Raw genomic sequence first — 23,375 nt, 5'->3', positions numbered from 1 at the left:
AGACTGCTTGAGCCTGGAAGGCAGAGGTTGCAGTGAGTCCAGATCCCACCACTGCACTCCAACCCGGGTGACACAGTGAGATCCTGTCTCTAAATAAATAAACAACTGTGGTGAAATATCACAATTCATGAATCTGGGTTAAGGGCATATTGGAATTCTCCATACAATTCTTGCAAATTTTTTGCTTGTTAGGATTTATTGCAAAAACAAATTTTAAAATTTAACTATAATAATACAAGTACTGCTATTATTATTCATCATAAAAAGATGTAGCAGGTAGGTAAACACCATGGCCTATAGATTCTGACTCCTGGCCATTTTCATCCCACAAAATACTGTTGAAAAGAACATTTTAAGACCTCATGTGAGGCCGGGCGCAGTGGCTCACACCTGTAATCCCAGTACTCTGGGAGGCTGAGGCAGGTGGATCACCTGAGGCCAGGAGTTCAAGACCAGCGCAGCCAACATGGTGAAACCCCATCTCTACTAAAAATACAAAAAAATTAGCTGGGCGTGATAGCGGGCGCCTGTAATCCCAGCCAGGAGGCTGAGGCAGGAGAATCGCTTAAACCCGGGAGGTGGAGGTTGCAGTGAGCCGAGATCACGAAATTGCACTCCAGCTTGGGCAACAAGAGCGAAACTCCGTCTTAAAAAAAAAAAGACTTCATGTGACAGAAAGAAAACAGTCCATCATGAATATACTCATACATACTTATTTCATTTTGCTTTGGAACTTACTAAGTGAAGATGGTGAAGTTTTGCTCAAGGAAATATTATGAAGGAATTCGACAGGAAAGTCAAAAAAGGCTTCTTTTTCTCCCTCTTCCCTGCAATCTCCCAGTTTAGGTTTGCTACCCTGGCCGACCCCGCAAAGCGTATCAAATAACTAAACTCGCCTCATCACTTTCCAAGCTGACAGTTTCTTCAGTGTTTTCTTGGGCTTTCACAACAAACTGCAGTGCTAGGGTCTGGGTTAATATTCAGAACTGTGCTCTGTTTTCCCTACAGTGGCATTGGCATGACAATGGACACCAGGGGCCACAAAGGGAGACCCACAAAGGAGACAAGTTTTTAATGCTAGAGCCATCTGCCAATTCTCCTTAGGATCTTTTCAAGAGCTGAGTGAAGTTAAAGTAAGAGCTGGGAAGGGGTGTGCAGTGGAGGGCAGAAAAATCATTCACGGGAAAAGCAATTGCAATATGAAAAGAACCAAAGGAGGGTCGAAGCCTGGATGGATGAATGAATGGAATCCAAAGGCCTCTTCTCTTGAGCTCTAAAGAGATCCACCGCACTCTCTCCGATGGGGCTTTTGTTGGTTGCCAAGCATTTTAAATGTCATAGTAAGAATATGTTATTAAAGGAGGATTTAATATACACGAACCACACACAAAAAAAGCCCTCCAGAAGGGTCTTCTGACTACTCACGCAGAAAGCCCAAGCCACCTGCCTCTGCAAAGATTACACTGATTCTTTTTCTTTTGGTAGCAACATGTCCTAAATACAGTAGTTTAGCATGAATAAAGAATTTCTTTACCAACTCTAAATTCCCCCTTCTCCCAGAGACGTGCATATTTTTAAGACCACCAACTATGACAATGTATTCAAATACACTAAAACAAAGTATTTTCATACCCTTGGGAAATATAATTAAAATCTGCATTTTTTTTTAGCCCAAAACATACACCTCTGACATTTTTCCCAAAAAGGAAAACTCTACTGAAAACCCTGAAGGAACCGTGGATGGACTGCTTCCTTGGAAGCATAAAGCACTTAACAGCAGTTCAGACCTTGACTCAGGTGCTAAGTCCCTTGGCATCTAACCATCTTATCTCTTTCCAAATTCTCAATTTCCTGAAGGCAAGGCACAGCCTTTATTCCCCTCCACCTCTTTAAACAGCATTAATCCCTGAATGGGATCAGTCATCTTAGGGGACAATCGAATAGACTTTCCTTGGCCAGATTAGCAAACTTTAGGTAACATTCTCTCATTTCTGAATGCAACCTTACAGTAAATCTATTGTAGTCAGAAACAGACGTCAACAATGGCTGGGCTGTTTCGTGGCCTTTTCACCGTGTGTTTGAGTGGGTTTTTAAGTTCTAGCATTTAAAATGCACATATCTTGCGGGGGCGGGGGAGGGGGTCAGTGATTAAAGGATTTTCATATCCCTGGGAAATGTTATTAAAATTTCAATTTCAATTTTTTTTTCTTCTTTTTTTTGAGATGGAGTTTCCCTCTTGTCACCCAGGCTGGAGTGCAATGGCATGATCTTGGCTCACTGCAGCCTCCGCCTCCCAGATTCAAGTGAGTCTCCTGCCTCAGCCTCCGGAGTAGCTGGGATTACAGATGTATGCAACCACGCCCAGCTAATTTTTTTTGTATTTTTAGTAGAGACAGGGTTTCACCGTGTTAGCCAGGATGGTCTCAATCTCCAGACCTCGTGATCCGCCCTCCTCAGCCTCCCTAAGTGCTGGGATTACAGGCGTGAGCCACTGTACTGGGCCAAAATTTCAATTTTTTGTTTTTGAGCCCAAAACATATAACTCTGACATACACAACTGGTCATTTATTTTTGGATCAGACTCCATGCTCTGCAGGCCTCAATTTCCAGAATTTATAAAATGCCTTCAAAGAAATCTTCACGGATGCAGTTATTTACCTAAATCGGTTGCCTTTCTAAAAACTAAACTAGCAACAGTTTAATCACTGCTGAAAGAGTATCTTTGAAAACGGTTTGCAGCCTCCCATGTGAACAGCAGGGGCGCCCTCCTCCCCGCTTCAGCCGGCCGGCAGAAAGGGAAAGGGATTAGCCAGCCGAGATGCCAGCACACAAAATGTAATTCCAGGTTGATGACACATAGTTATTTGACAAGACCAACACCAAGAGGCCTGTGGATGCCGCCAGGGCCTGGTGGGACCCCGTCAACCTGTCATCCAGGGCAGATGGAGGCCTCCCTGGTGCTGGAGTAACCAAGCGACTGTTCGGCCACGTGGCATTCCCACACCCGCGGCCCGGGCCTTGAACTCTTCTCCCCTGACTGTCAACGGCCCGTGATTGAGCTGCAACCCTGTGGCCCAGGAGCCAGAAGGCTGACCTCGTGCTGTGAGCCGGCTGTAGACCTGGGAGTTGACTTCCTTGTCCCACACGTAGCATTGGATCTCCTCCACCGCCTCACGGATGACAGTGATGGCCAGCACGAAACCCTGCAGAGAGAGACGACATGAGTCTTGCTACAGGCAGTGAGCCCTGCTGCAGCCAACCGTCCCCTCCTGGTGCCAGGGGCAGAAAAGGCGAGAGGCCACTTGAGAGGGCAGGGGGACAGGACCTGTGAATTATTCCAAATGCACACGCCGCTGCAAGCCCCCCTCTCTGAATCTGTCTTAGGGAACACGCACTCCCGAACACAACCTGGAGAAACACTATCCTAGAGAAACACTCACTGCCACACACGCACAAGCAAGTCCATATTCACCACCTCAGGGAGAGGGTGACACACACAGGAACACTCAAACTGTCCCTCCACAAGCAAGCAATGGTGACCGCTAACACTGTCTCTCACCCACCATGTGCTGGGCACTATTGGAAGTGCACTTCATCCTCACAACAACCCTGAGATATGCTCCTATAACTGAGATCCCCATGCAGATGAGGAAACTGAGGCACAGAGAGGCTGAGTAATCTTGCCCAAAGACATAAAGCTACTAAGTGATAAATGGGAACTGAAATGTAGGAAATCTTAATCTTTACTGACACTGTATCTAGAGAAACTTAGGTGGATGGAGCCAGTAAGAGGGACCACCAGGCAACAGTTAAACAGAATAAGATACATCCATTGCATTCACAGAGCCAAGTGGAAAAAATCCATCTTTCAGGACATACACTAGAACCCCATTCATATAAATAGCAACAAAGATTCTATACAATTAAATGTTTTCCAATTTCCTTAACTACAGGTTAGATTTCTCTACCAGGAAGGAGACTAGAATCAGGACAGGGAGGGACTGAAAGGAGCTTCAGCCTATCTGTAATGTCCTCAGATTTTTGTTTTGTTTGTTTGTTGGAGTCTCACTCTGTCGCCAGGCTGGAGTGCAGTGGCTCGATCTCGGCTCACTGCATCCTCCACCTCCCGGGTTCAAGTGATTCTCCTGCCTCAGCCTCTCGAGTAGCTGGGACTACAGATGCACACCACCATGCCCAGCTAATTTTTGTCTTTTTAGTAGAGACCAGGTTTCACCATATTGGCCAGGATGGTCTCGATCTCTTGACCTCGTGATCCGCCCACCTCGGCCTCCCAAAGTGCTGGGATTACAGGGTTTTTTTGTTTGTTTTGAGATAGGGTCTCGTTCTGTCACCCAGGCAGGAGTGCAGTAGCATGACCTTGGCTCACTGCAATCTCCACCTCCCGGGCTCAAGAGATCCTCCTGCCTCAGCCTCCGGAGTAGCTGGGACCACAGGTGTGTGCGCCACCATGCCTGGCTAATTTTTGTATTTTTGGTAGAGATGGTTTGTTGTTGTTGTTGTTGTCGTTGTTACAGAGTCTCACTCTGCTACCCAGGATGGAATGCAGCGGCACCATCTCGGCTCACTGCAACCTCCGCCTCCTGGGCTCAAGCGATTCTCTTGCCTCAGCCTCCCTAGTAGCTGGTATTACAGGTACCCACCACCATGCCCAGCTAATTTTTGTATTTTTACTAGAGACAGGGTTTCACCATGTTGGCCAGGCTGGTCTTGAACTCCTGACCTCAGGTGATCCACCCACCTCGGCCTCCCAAAGTGCTGGGATTACAGGCGTGAGCCACCACGCCCAGCAGAGATGGGTTTTTGCCATGTTGCCCAGGCTGGTCCTGAACTCCTGAGCTCACGCAATTCACCCACCTCAGCCTCCCAAAATGCTGGGATTACAGGCATGGGCCACTGCGCCCAGCTGTTTTAAGTTTTTATAAGGAAACTCTATTAAAGTATTAATTGCATAAGTAGAAACTAATAAAAATTTAAAACTTCCCCAACCTTCCTCTGAGTTGGGAACCCCAACTCATAAAATCTGGTTGGGGGGAGGGAGTCACGCATAGCAGAATCTACTTCCAATCTAGATTTTTTTCCTCTTGTAATCAATAAAGCCAAAATCATTCATTCATTTTACTTATGTGCTTACAGTCATTCATTTTCATTGTCATCCCTCCCCCATCCCCTTTTAAAGCTTGCCAGGACAGTTATTTTTTAAATACGGTCAGCATAACCACCCAAGGGTTAGCAGTTGTGGTTCTTGGAGAATTTCACTTTCATACTGTTTACCCTGTGAAATATATTAACTTTGATTCAAAGGACTTTAAATCTCTTATGTAAATCTATCCAGAGATGTGCTGCTTTATGAAACTCCTCCCAACACCCATACATCTTCACAATCAAAGGATTACTCCTGTTTCCAATCAGATGTAAAGTACACACTGCAGCCAAAAGAAACTGGTACATATCAGAATCAAAACATAACCAGACCACATAGGGAGTGAGAGAAAACCTGTTCTGCGAGGAGCACAGACCCGGTGTGCAGGGCTGCTATTTTGTTGTTCTGTGCCAAAACCCAAGTTGTTGTTGTTGTTTGTTTTTTCGAATGTTCCAGTTTCTATTTCTCTCTGCGTGGGCCTGGCTAAATCCCATTGATGTTCATGGAAAGTGTGTGCTCATACAAAGACAGGAGCCGCTCACTAACCTCCCTGCTGCAAATAAATACCATCTCCTAAATTATCACGTCTCCCACCACATATACACACACAGTTCTCATTAATCCTAGCGGCCATGCCATGCCTTAGTATTTTTACTAGAGACAGGGTTTCATCATGTTGGCCAGGCTGGTGAAATTGCTTTACAAAGAGATGCAAATGAACCATCCAGTTTAGGAGGTCCTTAATATCCATTCACAGATATTTAGAAAGAAGCTTTAATGGGCGGGGGAAGGGGGGCCGTTGAAGGAGGCAGCTGTCGGAGCTGGTGAAGAATCATAGGCAGTGACAACTCAGACAAGCAACTCTGAAAGTGCAAGCCTCTTTTGTTAAGTTGTACCTCAAAAATAAATTCACTAAAGCAAAGCTAATCTATGGGAGATAGAAATCAGAAAAGCGGTTGCCTGGGGTGGTGGGGGTGGGTGGGGTGATAGGAACAGGCACTGGGGAACTTCCTGGGGTGATGGAAATGTTCCATATCTTGATTGAGGTGGTATTTATGTGGAGGCTGACAAATGTCAAAACTCAATGAATTGAAAACTGAAGATCTGTGTATTTTATGGGTATACAGATTATATCTCAATACAAAAATACCCTACATTTATTTGGTCATCATATAATGTTATAGATTATTTCTGCTCTCCTGAGTTACTTCTCCCCTAATATATTAGTACCAAGAAAAAACTTATTAAAAGCTAAAACATGGCTGCGTGTGGTGGCTCACACCTATAATCCCAGCATTTGGGGAGGCTGAGGTGGGAAGATCACTTGAGCCCAGGAGTTTGAGACCAGCCTGGGCAACATAGGGAGACCCCATCTTTACAAAACTACAAAAAGAATTAGCCGGTTTCTACAAAAGAAAATAGAAACCTGAAACTGAAAAAAATAAAATAAAAATAGCCGGGCATGGTGGCTCGTGCTATGGTCCCAGCTACTCAGGAGGCTGAGGCGGGAGGATTGTCTGAGCCCAGGAGGCAGAGGTTGTTGCAGTGAGCAGAGATTGAGCCACTACACTCCAGCCTGGGCGACAGAATGAGACTCTGTCTCAGGGGGAAAAAAATTAAAACTTAATCTGAACAATGAAAAACATGTCATTAGTGGCAGAATTTAAAAATTCAAATCAGAATGTTTCCTGAGAATTCTATACAGCCACATGAAGCATTTTTACTTGCAGTAATTCATTTAAACCTCCCAACAAACGAAGGCAGTAGAAAGGGTCATTCCTTTTTACAGATGACAAAACTGCAGCTCAGAAAAGTAGCCTTGGTTCAAATTACACGACTTCTCAGAGCGCAATTAAGAGCTAAACCAGGTCAGCTGTCGTGGCTCACACCTGTAATCCCAGTACTTCGGGAGGCCGAGGTGGGCAGATCACCTGAGGTCAGGAGTTCGAGATCAGCCTAGCCAACATGGTGAAACCCCTGTCTCTATTAAAAACACAAAAATTAGCCAGGTGTGGTGGGCACCTGTAATCCCAGCTCCTCAGGAGGCTGAGGCAGGAGAATCGCTTGAACCTGAAAGGCAGAAGTTACAGTGAGCTGAGATCTCACCACTGCACTCCAGCCTGGGCGACAGAGCAAGACTCTGTCTCAAAAAAAAAAAAAAGAGCTAAACCCAAACCACTTGGCTCCACAGCCCTCATTCAGAACTGCTGCACTTAAGAGCTGGGTTTGAAATGAGGCAACTTTCAGAGTGGGAAATGTCTTCTAGCCAAGAACTGAAAATTGACTCTCTACATAAAAATCTATTAAGGAAATCAGCTATGGTCACCTAGAAGTAGATGCTAATTTATTTTTCACCCCAAACCCTTTTTTCTGTAGTTCTTGGAAAGAGAGGAAAAATACAAGACAAATATCCCCCAACTTAGCCATCACAGGAAAAGCTGACTAAAAAGGGCCTACAACGTGGAGACCGACTGCTAGAGGCGCCAAAACCTAGAAACAAGCTATATTAATATACCTATTAATAGCTATAGTCAAAGGGAATAGCTATAGTCAAAGGGAAAACAGGCCAGTCAGGAGACAGCAGAGGTGGGGGCAGAGAAGGCCTCAGTGGAAATAAATTTTTTAAAAAATCATAATTGCCGGGTGTGGAGGCTCATTCCTGTAATCCCAGCACTTTGGGAGGCTGGGGCAGGTAGATCACAAGGTCAGGAGTTCGAGACCAGCCTGGCCAACATGGTGAAACCGCGTATCCACTAAAAATACAAAACTTAGCCAGGCATGGTGGTGCATGCCCGTAATCCCAGCTACTTGGGGAGCTGAGGCAGGAGAATCACTTGAACCCGGGAGGTGGAGGCTGCAGTGAGCCGAGATCACGCCATTGCACTCCAGCCTGGGTGACAGAGCGAGACTCCGTCTTAAAAAAAAAAAAAAAAAAAAAAGAGAGAGAAAGAAAGAAAAGGAAAAATGTATGCCAAACATGGCTAAGGTCTCCTCCCAACATGCATGCCAATTATAGTGTAAATGAGGCTGCAGGGCTGCTCATGTCTGTACTCCCAGGAGCTGCTCACATGTGGAATTCTACTGCAGCCAGGGCAATGGATAAGGGGAGGTGGCAGAGACCAGACTACACATCACGCTTGAGATATAAAAAGCAGGGAGACGGAGAGACACGTGGCTGCCTTCGAGGACACCTTGGGATCCCAAATCTATAAAACATGCATCTGCAGAATATATATGGTTTAATGTAAGGTATGTTATAGTGTACATAAAATACATGCATAAGTAAGAAGGCACTGGAAGGAAACACACCAGAATCATAAATGGGATATTTTAGGGTAGTAGCTACACAGGTGATTTTCATCACCCTATATGTGTGTGTGGGTTTTGTTTGTTTGTTTGTTTTGGTGCTTTAAATATTTCTCCAATATCATGCGATCTTTTCTATTTGAAAAAAGAACAGTGAACAGGAGCAGCTTTGGAGGGGTAGGGGGCAGAGAGAATGGCAGGATCTGGCTTTTAAGATAATTCAATAGATGTGGCTTGAGTCGAGCGCTCACACCTGTAATCCCAGCACTTTGGGAGGCCAAGGTGGGCGGATCACATAAGGCCAGGAGTTCGAGACCAGCCTGGCCAACAGGTGAAACCCCGTCTCTAAAACTACAAAAGTTAGCCAGGTGTGGTGGCACACATCTGTAATCCCAGCTACTCGGGAGATGGAGGCAGGAGAATCACTTGAGCCTGGAAAGCGGAGGTTGCAGTGGGCCGAGATCGTGCCACTGCATTCCAGCCTGGGCAACAGAGCAAGACCCCATCTCAAAAAAAAAAAAAAAAAAAAAAAAAGAGGCCGGGCGCAGTAGCTCATGCCTGTAATCCCAGCACTTTAGGAGGCTGAGGCAGGTGGATCACAAGGTCAGGAGTTCGAGACCAGCCTCACCAACATGATGAAACCCCATCTCTACTAAAAATACAAAAATTAGCCGGGCTTGGTGGCGCACACCTGAAATTCCAGCTACTCAGGAGGCTGAGGAAGGAGTATCACCTGAACCCAGGAGGCAGAGGTTGCAGTGAACTGAGATTGCACCACTGCACTCCAGCCTGGGCGACAGAGTGAGACTCTGTCTCAAAAAAAAAAGAGAGAGATGTGGCTTGAGAGATGGCGTCTGGAGCATTCCTTGCTGGGGGCCAGGGAGGGGCCTCCTGAGCTCAGAAGCACAGGGGTGAGGTAATATGAAAGTCCCTCACCTTCAACAAGAGCAGAGAGGACAAGGGACAGCCTGAACATACAGACCACAAGGAAAAGGGATGGGTCCAATTCACATACTGCTTTTAATTGTTATTAATGAGTTGTTGATGTTTAAAAATCAAGAGAAAAATATACTAAAAATTTTAAAAAATGATTAAAAACTATGTGTATCTTATTTTTTTCCTAAAAAGAAACATGAGCCAGGTGCAGTGGCTCACGCCTGTAATCCCAGCACTTTGGGAGGCCGAGATGGGCGGATCAAGAGATCAAGAGATCGAGACCATCCTGGCCAACATGGTGAAACCCCGTCTCTACTAAAAATACAAAAATTAGCTGGGCATGGTGGCACGCACCTGTAGTCCCAGCTACTTGGGAGGCTGAGGCAGGAGAATCGCTTGAACCCAGGAGGCAGAGGTTGCAGTGAGCCAAGATCGCACCACTGCACTCCAGCCTGGCAACAGATCAAGACTCTGTCTCAAAAAAAAAAAAAGAAGAAGAAGAAACGGGCTGGGCACAGTGGCTCATGCCTATAATCCCAATACTTTGGGAGGCCAAGGCAAAAAGATCACTTAAGGTCAGGAGTTCAAGACCAGCCTGGCCAAAAATGGTGAAACCCCCATCTCTACTAAAAATACAAAAATTAACTGGGCGTGATGGCACACGCCTGTAATCCCAGTTACTCAGGAGACTGAGGCAGAGGAGAATCACTTGAACCCGAGAGGCAGAGGTTGCGGTTAGCCCAGATCATGTCACTGCACCAGCCTGGGTGACAGTGAGTGAGACTCTGAATGAGTCAATCAATAAAAAGAAAGTTGTAAGAATTTTTATTCATTGTACTTTGTTCATAAAGCAACTCTGGAGGGAAGGACAAGAAATGAAAGCAAAACTGGATGGAAGTAGACTCTTCAAAAGGAACATCTGTATATTTCTTGAGTCATGTGAATGTACTACCTTTCAAATAACTACACTTCAAAAAGATAACCAATAAAAGGCAATATGATGAATGATATTTTATATACATTGTAGACTAACTTTGTTAAAGTAACTTATGGTTTGATTTTTATATAAGTATATAGTAAACAGTTATGGAACTAAAAAACTAAAATAAAGTTAGAGTATTTCACATAAAACTATAGAGTTTGTAACTCTTGGGTCTGGCAACTCCTGGTCCCTGTTTGTACCTGACTGGGCGGAGTAGCCGACAGGAGCTCCTCATTCTCCCATGACTTTACTGCATCAGCCCAGCTCTAGGGCATCTCAGTTTATAAGGTAAAGCCAACAGTTTCCTAGGCCTAGCGCAGTGGCTCACACCTGTCATCTCAGCTTTGGGAGGTCAAGGTGGGCGGATCACTTGAGGTCAGGAGTTCGAGAGCAGCGTGGCCACCGTGGTGAAACCTCGTCTCTACTAAAAATACAAAAATTAGCCGGGTGTGGTAATGGGTGCCTGTAATCCCCGTTACTCAGGAGGCTGAGGCATGAGAATCGCTTGAACCCGGGAGGTGACGGCTACAGTAAGCTGATATTGCGCCATTGCACTCCAATCTAGGCGACACAGTGAGACTCTGTCTCACAAAAAAACAAAAACAAAAATCGTTTCCTGATGATCACAATATCAGTGCTTAAAGGCGCAGGCATCACCTGGCACTTGGTTAAGCATGCCACCTGACACAGGCAGGAATGTCTGTTATCAGAGGGGGAGGGATGCTTGGATGAAGGGCCGCTCTAGCTCTTAGGATGCTACTTCACCCCAAAATGACTCAGAGCAGAAAAGAACTATTCTTGTCATTCCAGAAGCACCTGCATTGCTTGTGTGGAAGAAATGACCTCCCTTCCTCTTCTCAGGGCAAGAGCTGTTGGCGTCACTTGTCTGATAATGTGGCACATACGGCATATGCACACCCACTCCCTGGTCCCTGAGCATCTGGCTTCCTCCGCTCCATAAGCACCTCTACACCAAATCTTTATCATCCCTCACCTGCTGCCCACAGCAAAAAGGCTTATTGTTTTTGTTTCTTTAAGGAGAGCCTAAATCTTTTTTATGTTTACAACTTTCTCTTAGTCAAAAAAATTTAATAAGTTGGGCATGTCGGCTCATATCTGTAATCCTAGCACCTTGGAAGGCCCAGGTAAGTGGATTCCTGAGCCCAGGAGTTGGAGATGAGTCTGTGCCACATAATGAGATCCCGTCTCTACATAAAACTTTAAAATTAGCCAAGAGCATCATTCTTCACAGAATTAGAAAAAACAATTCTTGGGCCAGGCGCGGTGGCTCATGCCTGTAATCCCAGCACTTTGGGAGGCCAAGGTGGGTGGATCATGAGGTCAGGAGATCGAGACCATCCTGGCTAACACAGGTGAAACCCCGTCTCTACTAAAAATAAAAAAAAAAATTAGCCAGGCATGGTGGCAGGCGCCTGTAGTCCCAGCTACTCGGGAGGCTGAGGCAGGAGAATGGCATGAACCTGGGAGGCGGAGCTTACAGTGAGCCAAGATCACACGACTACACTCCAGCCTGGGTGACAGAGCGAGACTCCATCTGAAAAAAAAAAAAGAAAAAGAAAAAAGAAAAAACAATTCTAAAATTCATATGGAACCAAAAAAGAGCCTGCACAGTGAAAGCAAGACTAAGCAAAAAGAACAAATCTAGAGGTATCACACTACCTGATTTCAAACTATACTATAAGGCCATAGTCATCAAAACAGCATGGTACGGGTATAAAAATAGGCACATAGACCAATGGAACAGAAGAGAGAACCCAGAAATAAACCCAAGTACTTACAGCCGACTGCTCTTCAACAAAACAAACAAAAACGTAAAGTGGGGGAAAGGACACCCTTTTCTACAAATGTGCTGGGATAACTGGCTAGCCACATGTAAGAGAATGAAACTGGATCCTCATCTCTCATCTTATACAAAAAATCAACTCAAGATGGATTAAGGACTTAAATCTAAGTCCTGAAACTATAAAAATTCTAGAAGATAACATTGGAAAAACCCTTCTAGACATTGGCTTAGGCAAGGATTTCATGACCAAGAACCCAAAAGCAAATGCAATAAAAACAAAGATAAATAGTTCGGACTTAACTAAACTAAAGAGCTTTTACACAGCAAGAGGAACAGTCAGCAGAGTAAACAGACAACCCACAGAGTGGGAGAAATCTATACAATCTATACATCTGACAAAGGACTAACATCCAGAATCTACAAAGAACTCAAACAAATCAGTAAGAAAAAAACAAACAATCCCATCAAAAAGTGGGCTAAGGACATGAATAGACAATTTTCAAAAGAAGATACACAAATGGCCAACAAATATATGAAAAAATGCTCAACATCACTAATGGTCAGGGAAATGCAAATCAAAACCACAATGCGATATACCACCTTACTCCTGCAAGAATGGCCATAATCTAAAAATCAAAAAACAGTAGATGTTGGTGTGAACAGGGAACACTTCTACACTGCTGGTGGGAATGTAAATACAACCACTATGGAAAACAGTGTGGAGATTCCTTCAAGAACTAAAAGTAGAACTACCATTGATCCACCAATCCCACTATTGGGTTCTACCCAGAGGAAAAGAAGTCATTATACAAAAAAGATACTTGCACACACATGTTTATAGTGGCACAATTCACAATTGCAAAATCGTGGAACCAACCCAAGTAGTTGGGATTACAGGTGCCCGCCACCATGCCCAGCTAATTTTTTGTATTTTTAGTAGAGATTGAGGCCCATCAATTGACCAGTGGATAAATAAACTGTGGTATATATATTCAACGGACTACTCCTCACCCATAAAAAGGAATGAATTAACAGCATTTGCAGTGACCTGGATGAGACTGGAGACTATTATTTGAAGTGAAGTAACTCAGGAATGGAAAACCAAACTTCATATGTTCTCACTCTTATGTGGGAGCTCAGCTATGAGGACACAAAGGCGTATGAATGATGCAATGGATTTTGGGGACTTGGGGGAAAGAGTGGGTGGGGGGCAAGGGATAAAACACAACAAATAGGGTTCAGCGTATACTGCTCGGGTGATGAGTGTGCCAAAATCTCACAAATCACCACTGAAGAACTTACTCATGTAACAACATACCACCTGTACCCCAATAACCTATAGGAAAAAAAATGAATTAAAAAAAATTATCCAGGCATGGTGGCATGCGCCTGTAGTCCCAGCCACACAGGGGGCTGAGGCAGGAGGATTCCTTTAGCACAGGAATTCAAGGCTACAGTGAGTTATGATTGCACACTGCACTACAGCCTGGCCAAAAGCAAATTCCTTTTTTTTTTTTTTTTGAGATGGAGTCTCGTTCTGTTGACCAGGCTGGAGCGCAGTGGCGCTCACTGCCACCTCTGCCTCCCGGATTCAAGTAATTCTCCTGCCTCAGCCTCCTGAGTAGCTGGGACTACAGGCTCTCGCCACCACGCCCAGCTAATTTTTGTATTTTTAATAGAGACGGGGTTTCACCATGTTGGCCAGGATGGTCTCGATCTCTTGACCTCTTGATCCACCCATCTCGGCCTCCCAAAGTGCTGGAATTACAGGTGTGAGCCACCGTGCCCGGCCTAAAAGCAAATTCTTTAATTAAAAATAAAAATAGAGCCAGGCGCAGTGTCTCATGCCTATAATCCCAGCACTTTGGGAGGCCGAGGCAGGTGGATTGCCTGAGGTCAGTAGTTTGAGACCAACCTGGCCAACAGAGTGAAACCCTATCTCTACTAAAAATACAAAAAATTAGCTGGGCATGGTGGCGGGCGCCTGTAATCCCAGCTACTTGGGAGGCTGAGGCAGGAGAATCGCTTGAACCCAGGAGGCGGAGGTTGCGATGAGCCGAAATTGTGCCATTGCACTCCAGCCTGGGCAACAAAAGCGAAACTCCATATCAAAAATAAATAAATAAATAAATAAATAAAAATAAAAATGTTAATGAGATTTATGAACAGAGAATCCAAGTGTTCCCCCTGGGTCCCACTTGTTGAGAATATAAACAGCAACTGCATTTCATAATACCTCAGTTTGGAGAAAACAGGGTATCCATTCTGCCCTCTCCACAGCTCAGTTACATTGGACCTCTTTCTGTTTCTCAAATGCTCTAAAAGCACATGCCTGCTACAGGGCCTTTGCATCGCTGCCCCCTAGAATATTCTCCTCCTTCTCATCACACCTCAGGAGGCCTTTCACAGCCACACAGGCTAAGGCTGCCCCTTCACATCTCCTACCCTTCACCTTCATTCATGCAAAAAAAATACTAAACGTATCTGGGATACCTCATCTGTCCTACGACCTTATTCTGTTACCTTCAGAGCACTTTTCACAATTTGTAACAATTTCGTTTATTGGTTTATTGTCTATCCCCTCTGAATGTCAGCCCCACAGGGCAGAAATATTTGTCTACTCTGTTCATTGCTGCACCCCCAGAACCCAGCACAGGGCCTGGCACACAGCAGGTGCTCAACCACCATCTGCCAAATCAATGGAGAAAGAAAAGGAGGCGAGGGAAGGAACAGAGGGGCTGCTTGGTTCTGCTACACATCACATGCACAAAAGCATAGATTCTGCTACTTTTCCAACCCCTCACACTCAAATACTCTACACTGGATAAAAAGAAAATGTGATCCCAGGAAACAATTCAAATACAAGGTGAGCATCCCTGAGGCAGAACGTTTGGGAGCCGAAGTGTTTGAGATTGCAGATGTTTTCAGATTGGGGGACATCTGCGCCATCCTTACCAGCTGAGCATCTCAAATCCGAAAATCTGAAATCCAAAATGCTCCAGTGAGCATTTCCTTTGAGTCCCATGTTAGTGCTCAAAAGTTTTAGATTTTAGATTTATTTATTTGGAATTTTTTGTTTTTGTTTTTGTTTCAAGGCAGGTCTCTCTCCATCACCCAGGCTGGAGTGCAGTGGCGTGATGTCAACTTACTGCAACCTCTGCCTCTCAGGTTCAAGCGATTCTCCTGCCTCAGCCTCACATAAGTAGTTGGGACTACAGGCGCATGCCACCACACCCCACTAATTTTTATATTTTTAGTAGAGATGGGTTTCACCATGTTGCCCAGGCTGGTCTCAAAACTCCTGGCCTCAGGCAATCCTCCCACCTCGGCCTCCCAAAGTGCTAGCACTACAGGCGTGAGCCACCATGCCTGGTCAGATTTTAGACCATTTGAGATTTTGGATTTGGGATGCTCAACCTGTGATATAATCCATGAGGACAGGGGATTTGTCTTTCTCATTTGCCACTGTGTTCCCAGAGTCTAGACTTGTGCCATATACAATAAACATACAATAAATCCTTGTTGAGATAATGCAAGACCCAACAGCTAAATGAATAAATGAATGGCACAGGCTTTGCTATAGTTTGATCCAGGCGATATATGAAATGGAGCTTCAACGTTAAAGTCCCAGAGACTCCCAATGTGTTGGCCTAAGGGCATCCTTTCCCTTACAAGGCCACCATCCCATTCCAGATGCCTGAGTGAGAGAAACAAAGAACTTTCTGTTTCCAAATCTCTAAGGTTACTGAACAAACAATGCCGATTAACTTACCAGGGGAACCCAGTAGGTATAGAGTGCACCAAGTCTCATTTCGGGAACAAACTGAGAGCAGGCAAGAAGTAAGAAATAGAGGCTGAAAAAGTATTTGAACTGGTTGAACAGCACCTGGAATGGAGGGAGACAACAGAGAAAGACACTCAGGGCTTGTCTGATGAGATCTGGAACATTTGGCGGGAAATGAATAACATTTAAAAACATTCCTGCGGCCAGGCGTGGTGGTTCACACCTATAATCCCAGAACTTTGGGAGGCCGAGGCGGGCAGATCACCTGAGGTCAGGAGTTCGAGACCAGCCTGACCAACATGGAGAAACCCTGTCTCTACTAAAAATACAAAAATTAGCCAGGCGTGGTGGCAGGCACCTACAATCCCAGCTACTCAGGAGGCTGAGGCAGAAGAATTGCTTGAATCTGGGAGGAGGAAGTTGCGGATCGTACCATTGCACTCCAGCCTGGGCAACAAGAGCGAAACTCTGCCTCGAAAATTAAAAAAAATAAAATAAAAATAAAAATTCCTGCTTTAGAATACAATTTACATGATACTTTTCACATAGAGCTTAAACACTTCCATATGTCGTTTAGAAAAACATACATGGGTAATAAAAATATCATTTGTAAAAGAAAGAGTAAATAATTTATACATGGAAATTGTAAACACCAAATTCAGAAGAGTAGTTACTTCCTGGGGAAGGAGTAAAATCTAACATGGAGGGGCACACAGGGGCATCAACTATGTTATGTGTGTTTTGGGGTTTGGTTTTGCTTTTTGAGACCAGGTCTTGCTCGGTCACCCGGCTGGAGTCCAGTGGCGTGATCGTAGCTCACTGCAGCCTCGAACTCCTGGGCTCAGGCAATCCTCCTGTCACAGCCTCCCAAGTAGCTGAAACCACAAGCATGCACCACCATGCCCAGTTAAATTTTTTGCTATTTGTAGAGACAGGGTCTCCTCCTATGTTGCCCAGGCTGGCCTTGAACTCCTGGGCTCAAGCGATCCTCCCACTTCAGCCTCCCAAAGTGTTGGGATTACAGACCTGAGCCACTGCGTCCAGACTGTGTTATTTCTTTTTTCTTTGTTTCTTTTTTTGAGATGGAGTCTTGCTTTGTTGTTTAGGAGGAGGTTTTTGTGGAAAATGCTTATGCTATAAGGTTGAGTGCAAAAAGAAAGATAAAAAGTTATGTCCAGCCAGGCGCAGAGGCTCACACCTGTAATCCCAGCACTTTGGGAGGCTGAGGCAGGCGGATCACGAGGTCAGGATATCAAGACCATCCTGCCCAACAAGGTGAAACCCCGTCTCTACAAAAATAAAAAAAATTAGCCAGGCACCTGTAGGCTACTCAGGAGGCTGAGGCAAGAGAATCGCTTGAACACAAGAGGCAGACATTGCAGTGAGCTGAGATCGCGCCACTACACTCCAGCCTGGGTGACAGAGCAAAACTCCATCTCAAAAAAAAAAAAAGTTACATCCACGACATGTCCAGACGTGGTGGTACGTGCCTGTAATCCCAGCACTTTGGGAAGCTGAGGTTGGCAGATTGCTTGAGCTCAAGAGTTCGAGACCAGCCATGGCAACATGGTAAAACCCCATCACTACAAAAAATACAAATATTAGCCAAGAGTGGTGGCATGCACCTGCAGTCCCAGCTACTCAGGAGGCTGAAGTGGGAGGATCAATTGAGCCCAGGAGGTGGAGATAGTAGTGAGCCGAGATCATGTCACTGCACTCCCGCCTGGGTGACAGTGAGTCCCCCACCTCAAAAAATAAAGTGAAACCCCATCTCAAAAAATAAAATAAAATAAAAAATAATTTTTAAAAAGTTACATGGCCGCACACAGTGGCTCACGCCTGTAATCCCAGCACTTTGGGAAGCCGAGGCGGACGAATCACGAGGTCAGGAGTTCAAGACCAGCCTGACCAACATGGTGAAACCCCGTCTCTACTAAAAAATAAAAACAGTAGCCGGATGTGGGGGCACGCGCCTGTAATCCCAGCTACTCAGGAGGCTGAGGCAGGAGAATGGCTTAAACCCAGGAGGTGGAGGTCGCAATGAGCTGAGATCACGCCATTGTGCACCAGCCTGGGCAACAGAGGGAGACTCTGTCTCAAAAAAAAAAAAAGTTATGTCCACAATATGACCTCAATTCCATAAAATAACACAGTCAAATCTTCCCCTGAGGAGCAGCTGGGTGCTAGTGTGGTTCTGACCATTGGCATGCACCCGAGAGTCAGACTGACACCACATGACTAGTTTGGGCCAATAGGTAATGAATGGAAGTACTGTGTCTCCTTGAGGCTAAGGCAGCTAAGAGCCATTGGTGCCTCTTGCGCCACCCTGGTGACTTTGGTGGCCACATATTCCAGGTGGCATAGCCAGGAAATGGAGGAGTGTGGCCCAGTCTGCATCAGACTTTCCATGAATGAGAATAAACCTATTCCTCACTTAAGGTACTGAGAGTTGGGGAGAGTTGAGGAAACTGGCAATGAGTATAGTCAAAATCAACCTTAAAAACATTCATGGCTGGTCACATTCATGGCAATGAATATAGTCAAAATCACCCTTAAAAACATTCATGGCTGGGCACCTATAATCCCAGCACTTTGGAAGGCCAAGGTGGGTGGATAACCTGAGGTCAGGAGTTCGAGACCAGCCTGGGCAACATGGTGAAACCCTGTCTCTACTAAAAATACAAAAAATTAGCCAGGTGTGGTGGTGGGTGCCTGTGATCCCAGCTACTTGGGAGGCTGAGGCAGGAGAATTGCTCAAACCCGGGAGGCGCAGTTACAGTGAGCCAAGATGGCTCGCTGTGCTCCAGCCTGGGCGACAGAGTGAGACTCCATCTCAAAAAAAAAAAAAAAAAAAAAAATTCAAATTGCTGTTTGGGAGGCTGAGAGAGGAGCATGGCTTGAGCCCAGGAGTCTGAGGCTGCAATAAGCTCTGATCATGCCACTGCACTCCAGCCCAGGCAAGACAGTGAGATCTGGTCTCTAAAAAAAAAAAATTCCAATTGACCTTGAACCCGACTATGTAATAGATTTGTGCGTCTGTACTACCACTCAATATCTAACACTGCCATTATGTTCCTTTCTGTTTTGGAGCTGACTGCTACTGTTGCTTCTCAAAGTCAAGTGGTGTGTGTTTGGAGGCCGTGCTGGATAAAAATAGATATTTAATTTATGTGCATGTTGGGGGAAAGGTTTGCTGAGTACATGTCTATGGATTAGTGTAAGTTAACGTGGAAGTGTTATGCCACCAGAAACATTTATTATTAGCAAAAATATTAATGAAAATTCTCTCTATAGATGGCAAGATTAAAATGCCATCTTTATTTTTTCTCCTCTAAGCTATTATCTCCCAACTTGCCAATACTGACTACATGTGTCATGGTGGGGGGAAATTTAAGCACTGCTGACATTCTTTTCTGCTGTTTTGGTCATAATGCTAGGTCCCCAGAATGTCTTTTTCATTCTTAGGCTTAGCACACCAAATACATATGAAGTTACTCTAACTGAGCAGGTGGGGTCACACAGCCTTGCAGACAGAAGGCAGGTGCCCCCTCCACCCCACCCCACCTCCAACCCCGCCACTACCCAGTGCTGAACCCAGGGAAGATGAACAACCAGGGACTAAGGTGGCACAGAAAAGTCACCGACATCTGCCACAGGGAACTCAGTCTTTTAAGACTGTACTGGCGGGCAAGGTGGCTCACATCTGTAATCCCAGCACTTTGGGAGGCTGAAGTGGGTGGATCACCTGAAGTCAGGAGTTCAAGACCAGCCTGGCCAACATGGTGAAACCCCATCTCTACTAAAAATACAAAAATTAGCCAGGCATGGTGGCACATGCCTGTAATCCCAGCTATTCGGGAGGCTGAGGCAGGAGAATCGCTTGAATTCAGGAGGCGGAGGTTGCAGTGAGCCAAGATTGCGCCACTGCAGTCCAGCCTGGGTGATAGAGTGAGACTCTGTCTAAAAAATAATATGACATGACATGACATAACATCTGTACCAACGCATGTATTTGTGATTGAAAAAAGAAAAGAACATGGTCCCTGCCTGCACGTACCCCAGGAAGAAAGGCGAAGAAATTGTACTTCTGATTGTTGATGACATTTCGAGGATACCTCTGGTCTCTCTTCTCGGGGTGCCCCAGCCAGACAGTGCGGGGCCTGGCCTCCCCTCCACCGCAGCATCTCAGCCACTCGCAGCACCTGTGGGAAAGAAAGACCCATGCATCAAGGCCACGCCCACACATCAAGGCTGTGCTCATGTCTGTCCACTCTTCACAGAATGCTTTTCTCTACAGCATCTTCTCTGGCTCAGGACCACAGCCATATTTGAGGCTTCATCTTTCAGTGAAACAAGAAAACAGAGCAGAAGCTCCCATGAAGCTGTGGTCCAAATAAAAGATGCTTCGTCCCGGCCAGGCGCGGTAGCTCACGCCCGTAATCCCAGCACTTTGGGAGGCCGAGGCGGGCGGATCACAAGGTCAAGAAATCACCACCCTGGCCGACATGGTGAAATCCCCTCTGTACTAAAAACACAAAAATAAGCCAGGCATGGTGGCATGTGCCTGTAATCCCAGCTACTCAGGGGGCTGAGGGAGGATAATCGCTTGAGACCGAGAGGCGGAGGTCACAGTGAGCCAAGATCGCACCACTGCACTCCAGCCTGGCGAAAAAGTGAGACTTTGTCTCAAAAAATAAATAAATAAATAAATAAAAAGATGCTTTGTCCCCAATCGCAAATTATTTACAGTCATGCATTGTTAAGCGACAGGGATACGCTCTAAGAAACTCATTAGGCTGTTTCGGCACTGTGGGAACATTCTAGAGTGACTTACACAACCTGGATGCTATCACCTGCTATGCACTAGGCTGGATGGTACAGCCTATTATTCCTCAGCTACAAATCTGCACAGGATGAGACTGTACTGAATAAGACAGGCAGTGGTAGCACAACGGTAAGTACTTGTGTCTCTAAACATATCTAAACATAGAAAAAATACAGTAAAAATACAGTATTCTAATCTGATGGGGCCACTGTTATATATGTGGTCTGTGGTTGATATGTCATTATGTGGCACAAGACTGTGTTCCAAAAAGTAGGATTCGGCCAGCCATGGTGGTTTATGCCTGTAATCCCAACACTTTGGGAGGCCAAGGCGAGAGGATCATTTGGGGCCAGGAGATTGACACCAGCCTGGGCAACAAAGTGAGACACTCATCTCTGATAAAAATTAAATTTTTTAGCCAGGCACGGTGGCTCATGCCTGTAATCTCAGCACTTTGGGAGGCCGAGGCAGGCGGATCATGAGGTCAGGAGTTCGAGATCAGCCTCACCAAGATGGTGAAACGCCGTCTCTGCTGAAAATACAAAAATTAGCCGGGCATGGTGGCAGGCGTCTATAATCCCAGCTACTCAGGAGGCTGAGGCAGGAGAATCGCTTGAGCGCAGTAGGCGGAGGTTGCAGTGAGCTATTGCCACTGCACTCCAGCCTGGGCGACAGAGCGAGACTCTGTCTCAAATAAACAAATAAATAAAAATAATAATAATTTTTTTAAAGGTAGGCTTTATTTTAGAATAAAAGGATTTAAGAAAATAAATATATCACAATAAGTACTATTATTACATCTATGCTTCAAAGATAGAGAAGCTTGGGCCAGGCGAGGTGGCTCGTGCCTGTAATCCCAGCACTTTGGGAGGCCGAGGCAGGTAGAGTACCTGAGGCCAGGAGTTCAAGACCAGCCTGGCCAACATGGTGAAACCCCGCCCCTACTAGAATTACAAAAATTAGCCAGGTGTGGTGGCGGACGCCTATAATCCCAGTTACCCGGGAGGCTCAGGCAGGAGAATAGCTTGAACCCAGGAGGCGGAGGTTGCAGTGAGCCGAGATCATGCCACTGCACTCCAGCCTGGGTGACAGAGGGAGACTCCATCTCCAAAAAAAAAAAGAAGAGAGAGAAGCTTGGAACAGCTAAAGCACCCAAGTTTTCAGAGACGTGAGAAACAGCTGGGTCTGGCCTTGAACTGTGTCAGCCTTGTTCCAAAGCCTAGTGTCTTTTCCCCACCCCATGCTGTCACAGCTGCTGGTTTCACCAAGACTGCTATATAAAGGGAAAGGGGGAGCGGGGGAATCTCCTCTCCACCCCCGGCTTTCCTTTTCAGCAACACATTAGAGGAGCAAGCCACAAAGATGATGTCTCAGAGCTCGATATAACCTGGAGAGATGCCAGCACACCAGCTGTCGGCAGAACGACCCCAAGGGCACCCCCAACATGGTTTTCCCAACAAGGCAGCTCATTGGTGCCAACATCAGCACCCCACTCCCAGGTCACCCTCCCACGAGGCAAAGGAACACCTAGGAATCTGGGCTGCTCTGGCAAAACAAGGTGCCCTGAGGACCCCAAAAAGGGCAGCTTGTCCTTCAGGAGAGCTTTATTAAATAAGGCATTCTGAGAAGTGCAAGCTCCCAAAAAACTGCAACAAAAACGTCCCTCACTGGACCGCTCACCTCACTGCCCCAGCACTCAAAGGCTGAGGCAAGGTCCCAGCCCTGCCAGCCCCCTGGGATGTCGCCAGCTGAGGTGAAACCAACAACTCACATATTACTCGTCCACCACAGACCTTCCTTCCTCCCTTCTTGCCACAGAGCAGGACCTGGTGGGTGCTGGGGTACAGAGCTAAGAAAACACAGCCTCTGTCCATCAGGACCTTAAAGATGAGTGAGCCAGCAGGCTGCCTGCTCAGATGCTCAAAATTTCCATGATGAAACACAATGCTCTTTCTTAAAAATAGCATCCTCATTCCAGTAAACCAGCATTCATGGTGGAGTGTGGCTCTGCTAAGGTTTCACTTCTAGTAACTCATTCTTGTTGGCCCCTTTCTAAGTTGTCCAAAAGCCAGAGACGCACAAAGAAGCCTCAAGGAGTCCAACCACTCTCGCCACTCCTGCTCCCAAGCGCAAATCGCCCATGCTGGCCATCAGTGGACACTCAAACTGAATACATTTTGAATGAATGGAGGAAGCAAAGAGGGAGGGGGAGAGGAAAGGGATGGGAGAAAAAAGGGAAGGAGGAGAGGATGGAAGGAAGATTCATTTGACAGAAAGCGCATCACTGTATTTGCAGAAACCTTACTGGATGGTGAAGACTAACTCCTCTATGAGCCAGTAATTCTCCCCCTATCCTATAATAATCTAGTAATGACTGTTTTCATAGTTGTATGGTTCTAATGAAAGATGAAAAATGAATTTAAGAGAATCACAAACTGTCAGGTTAACTGTATACAAAATTTTTGTTCTGTTTTAGCAGAAGTTTCCACACATCAAGCTATCTGGTTACAGTTAAGCTATTTATTAATTACTTAGCCTATCACCTTTGTGCATTTGCACAAAGTACAGGTCACTCAC

At 45.7% G+C, this 23,375-nt stretch overlaps 1 protein-coding gene across 10 annotated transcripts in view; it reads right to left on the bottom strand.

Annotated features, from left to right (window-relative positions):
- LOC100445226 (cytospin-A-like) overlaps window positions 1-23,375 on the bottom strand; it is a 109,506-nt gene that overhangs the window by 12,162 nt on the left and 73,969 nt on the right. For all 10 annotated transcript variants that reach the window (XR_010139434.1, XM_063722773.1, XM_054543113.2 and 7 more), the window contains 3 exons: window positions 20,031-20,175; window positions 15,962-16,075; window positions 3,095-3,203 (listed from right to left, as the gene is read on the bottom strand). Coding sequence is in view for 9 of the 10 variants with exons in the window: in XM_063722773.1 (XP_063578843.1) it covers window positions 3,172-3,203; window positions 15,962-16,075; window positions 20,031-20,175 (291 nt within the window). In the remaining variant the exon portion in view is untranslated. Of the gene's footprint in view, window positions 1-3,094; window positions 3,204-15,961; window positions 16,076-20,030; window positions 20,176-23,375 lie in introns of those variants that run through there.

The sequence above is a fragment of the Pongo abelii genome, chromosome 23, assembly GCF_028885655.2.
Source record: "Pongo abelii isolate AG06213 chromosome 23, NHGRI_mPonAbe1-v2.0_pri, whole genome shotgun sequence".
NCBI lineage: Eukaryota > Metazoa > Chordata > Mammalia > Primates > Hominidae > Pongo > Pongo abelii.
This window is presented reverse-complemented; position numbering and strand designations above follow the sequence as displayed.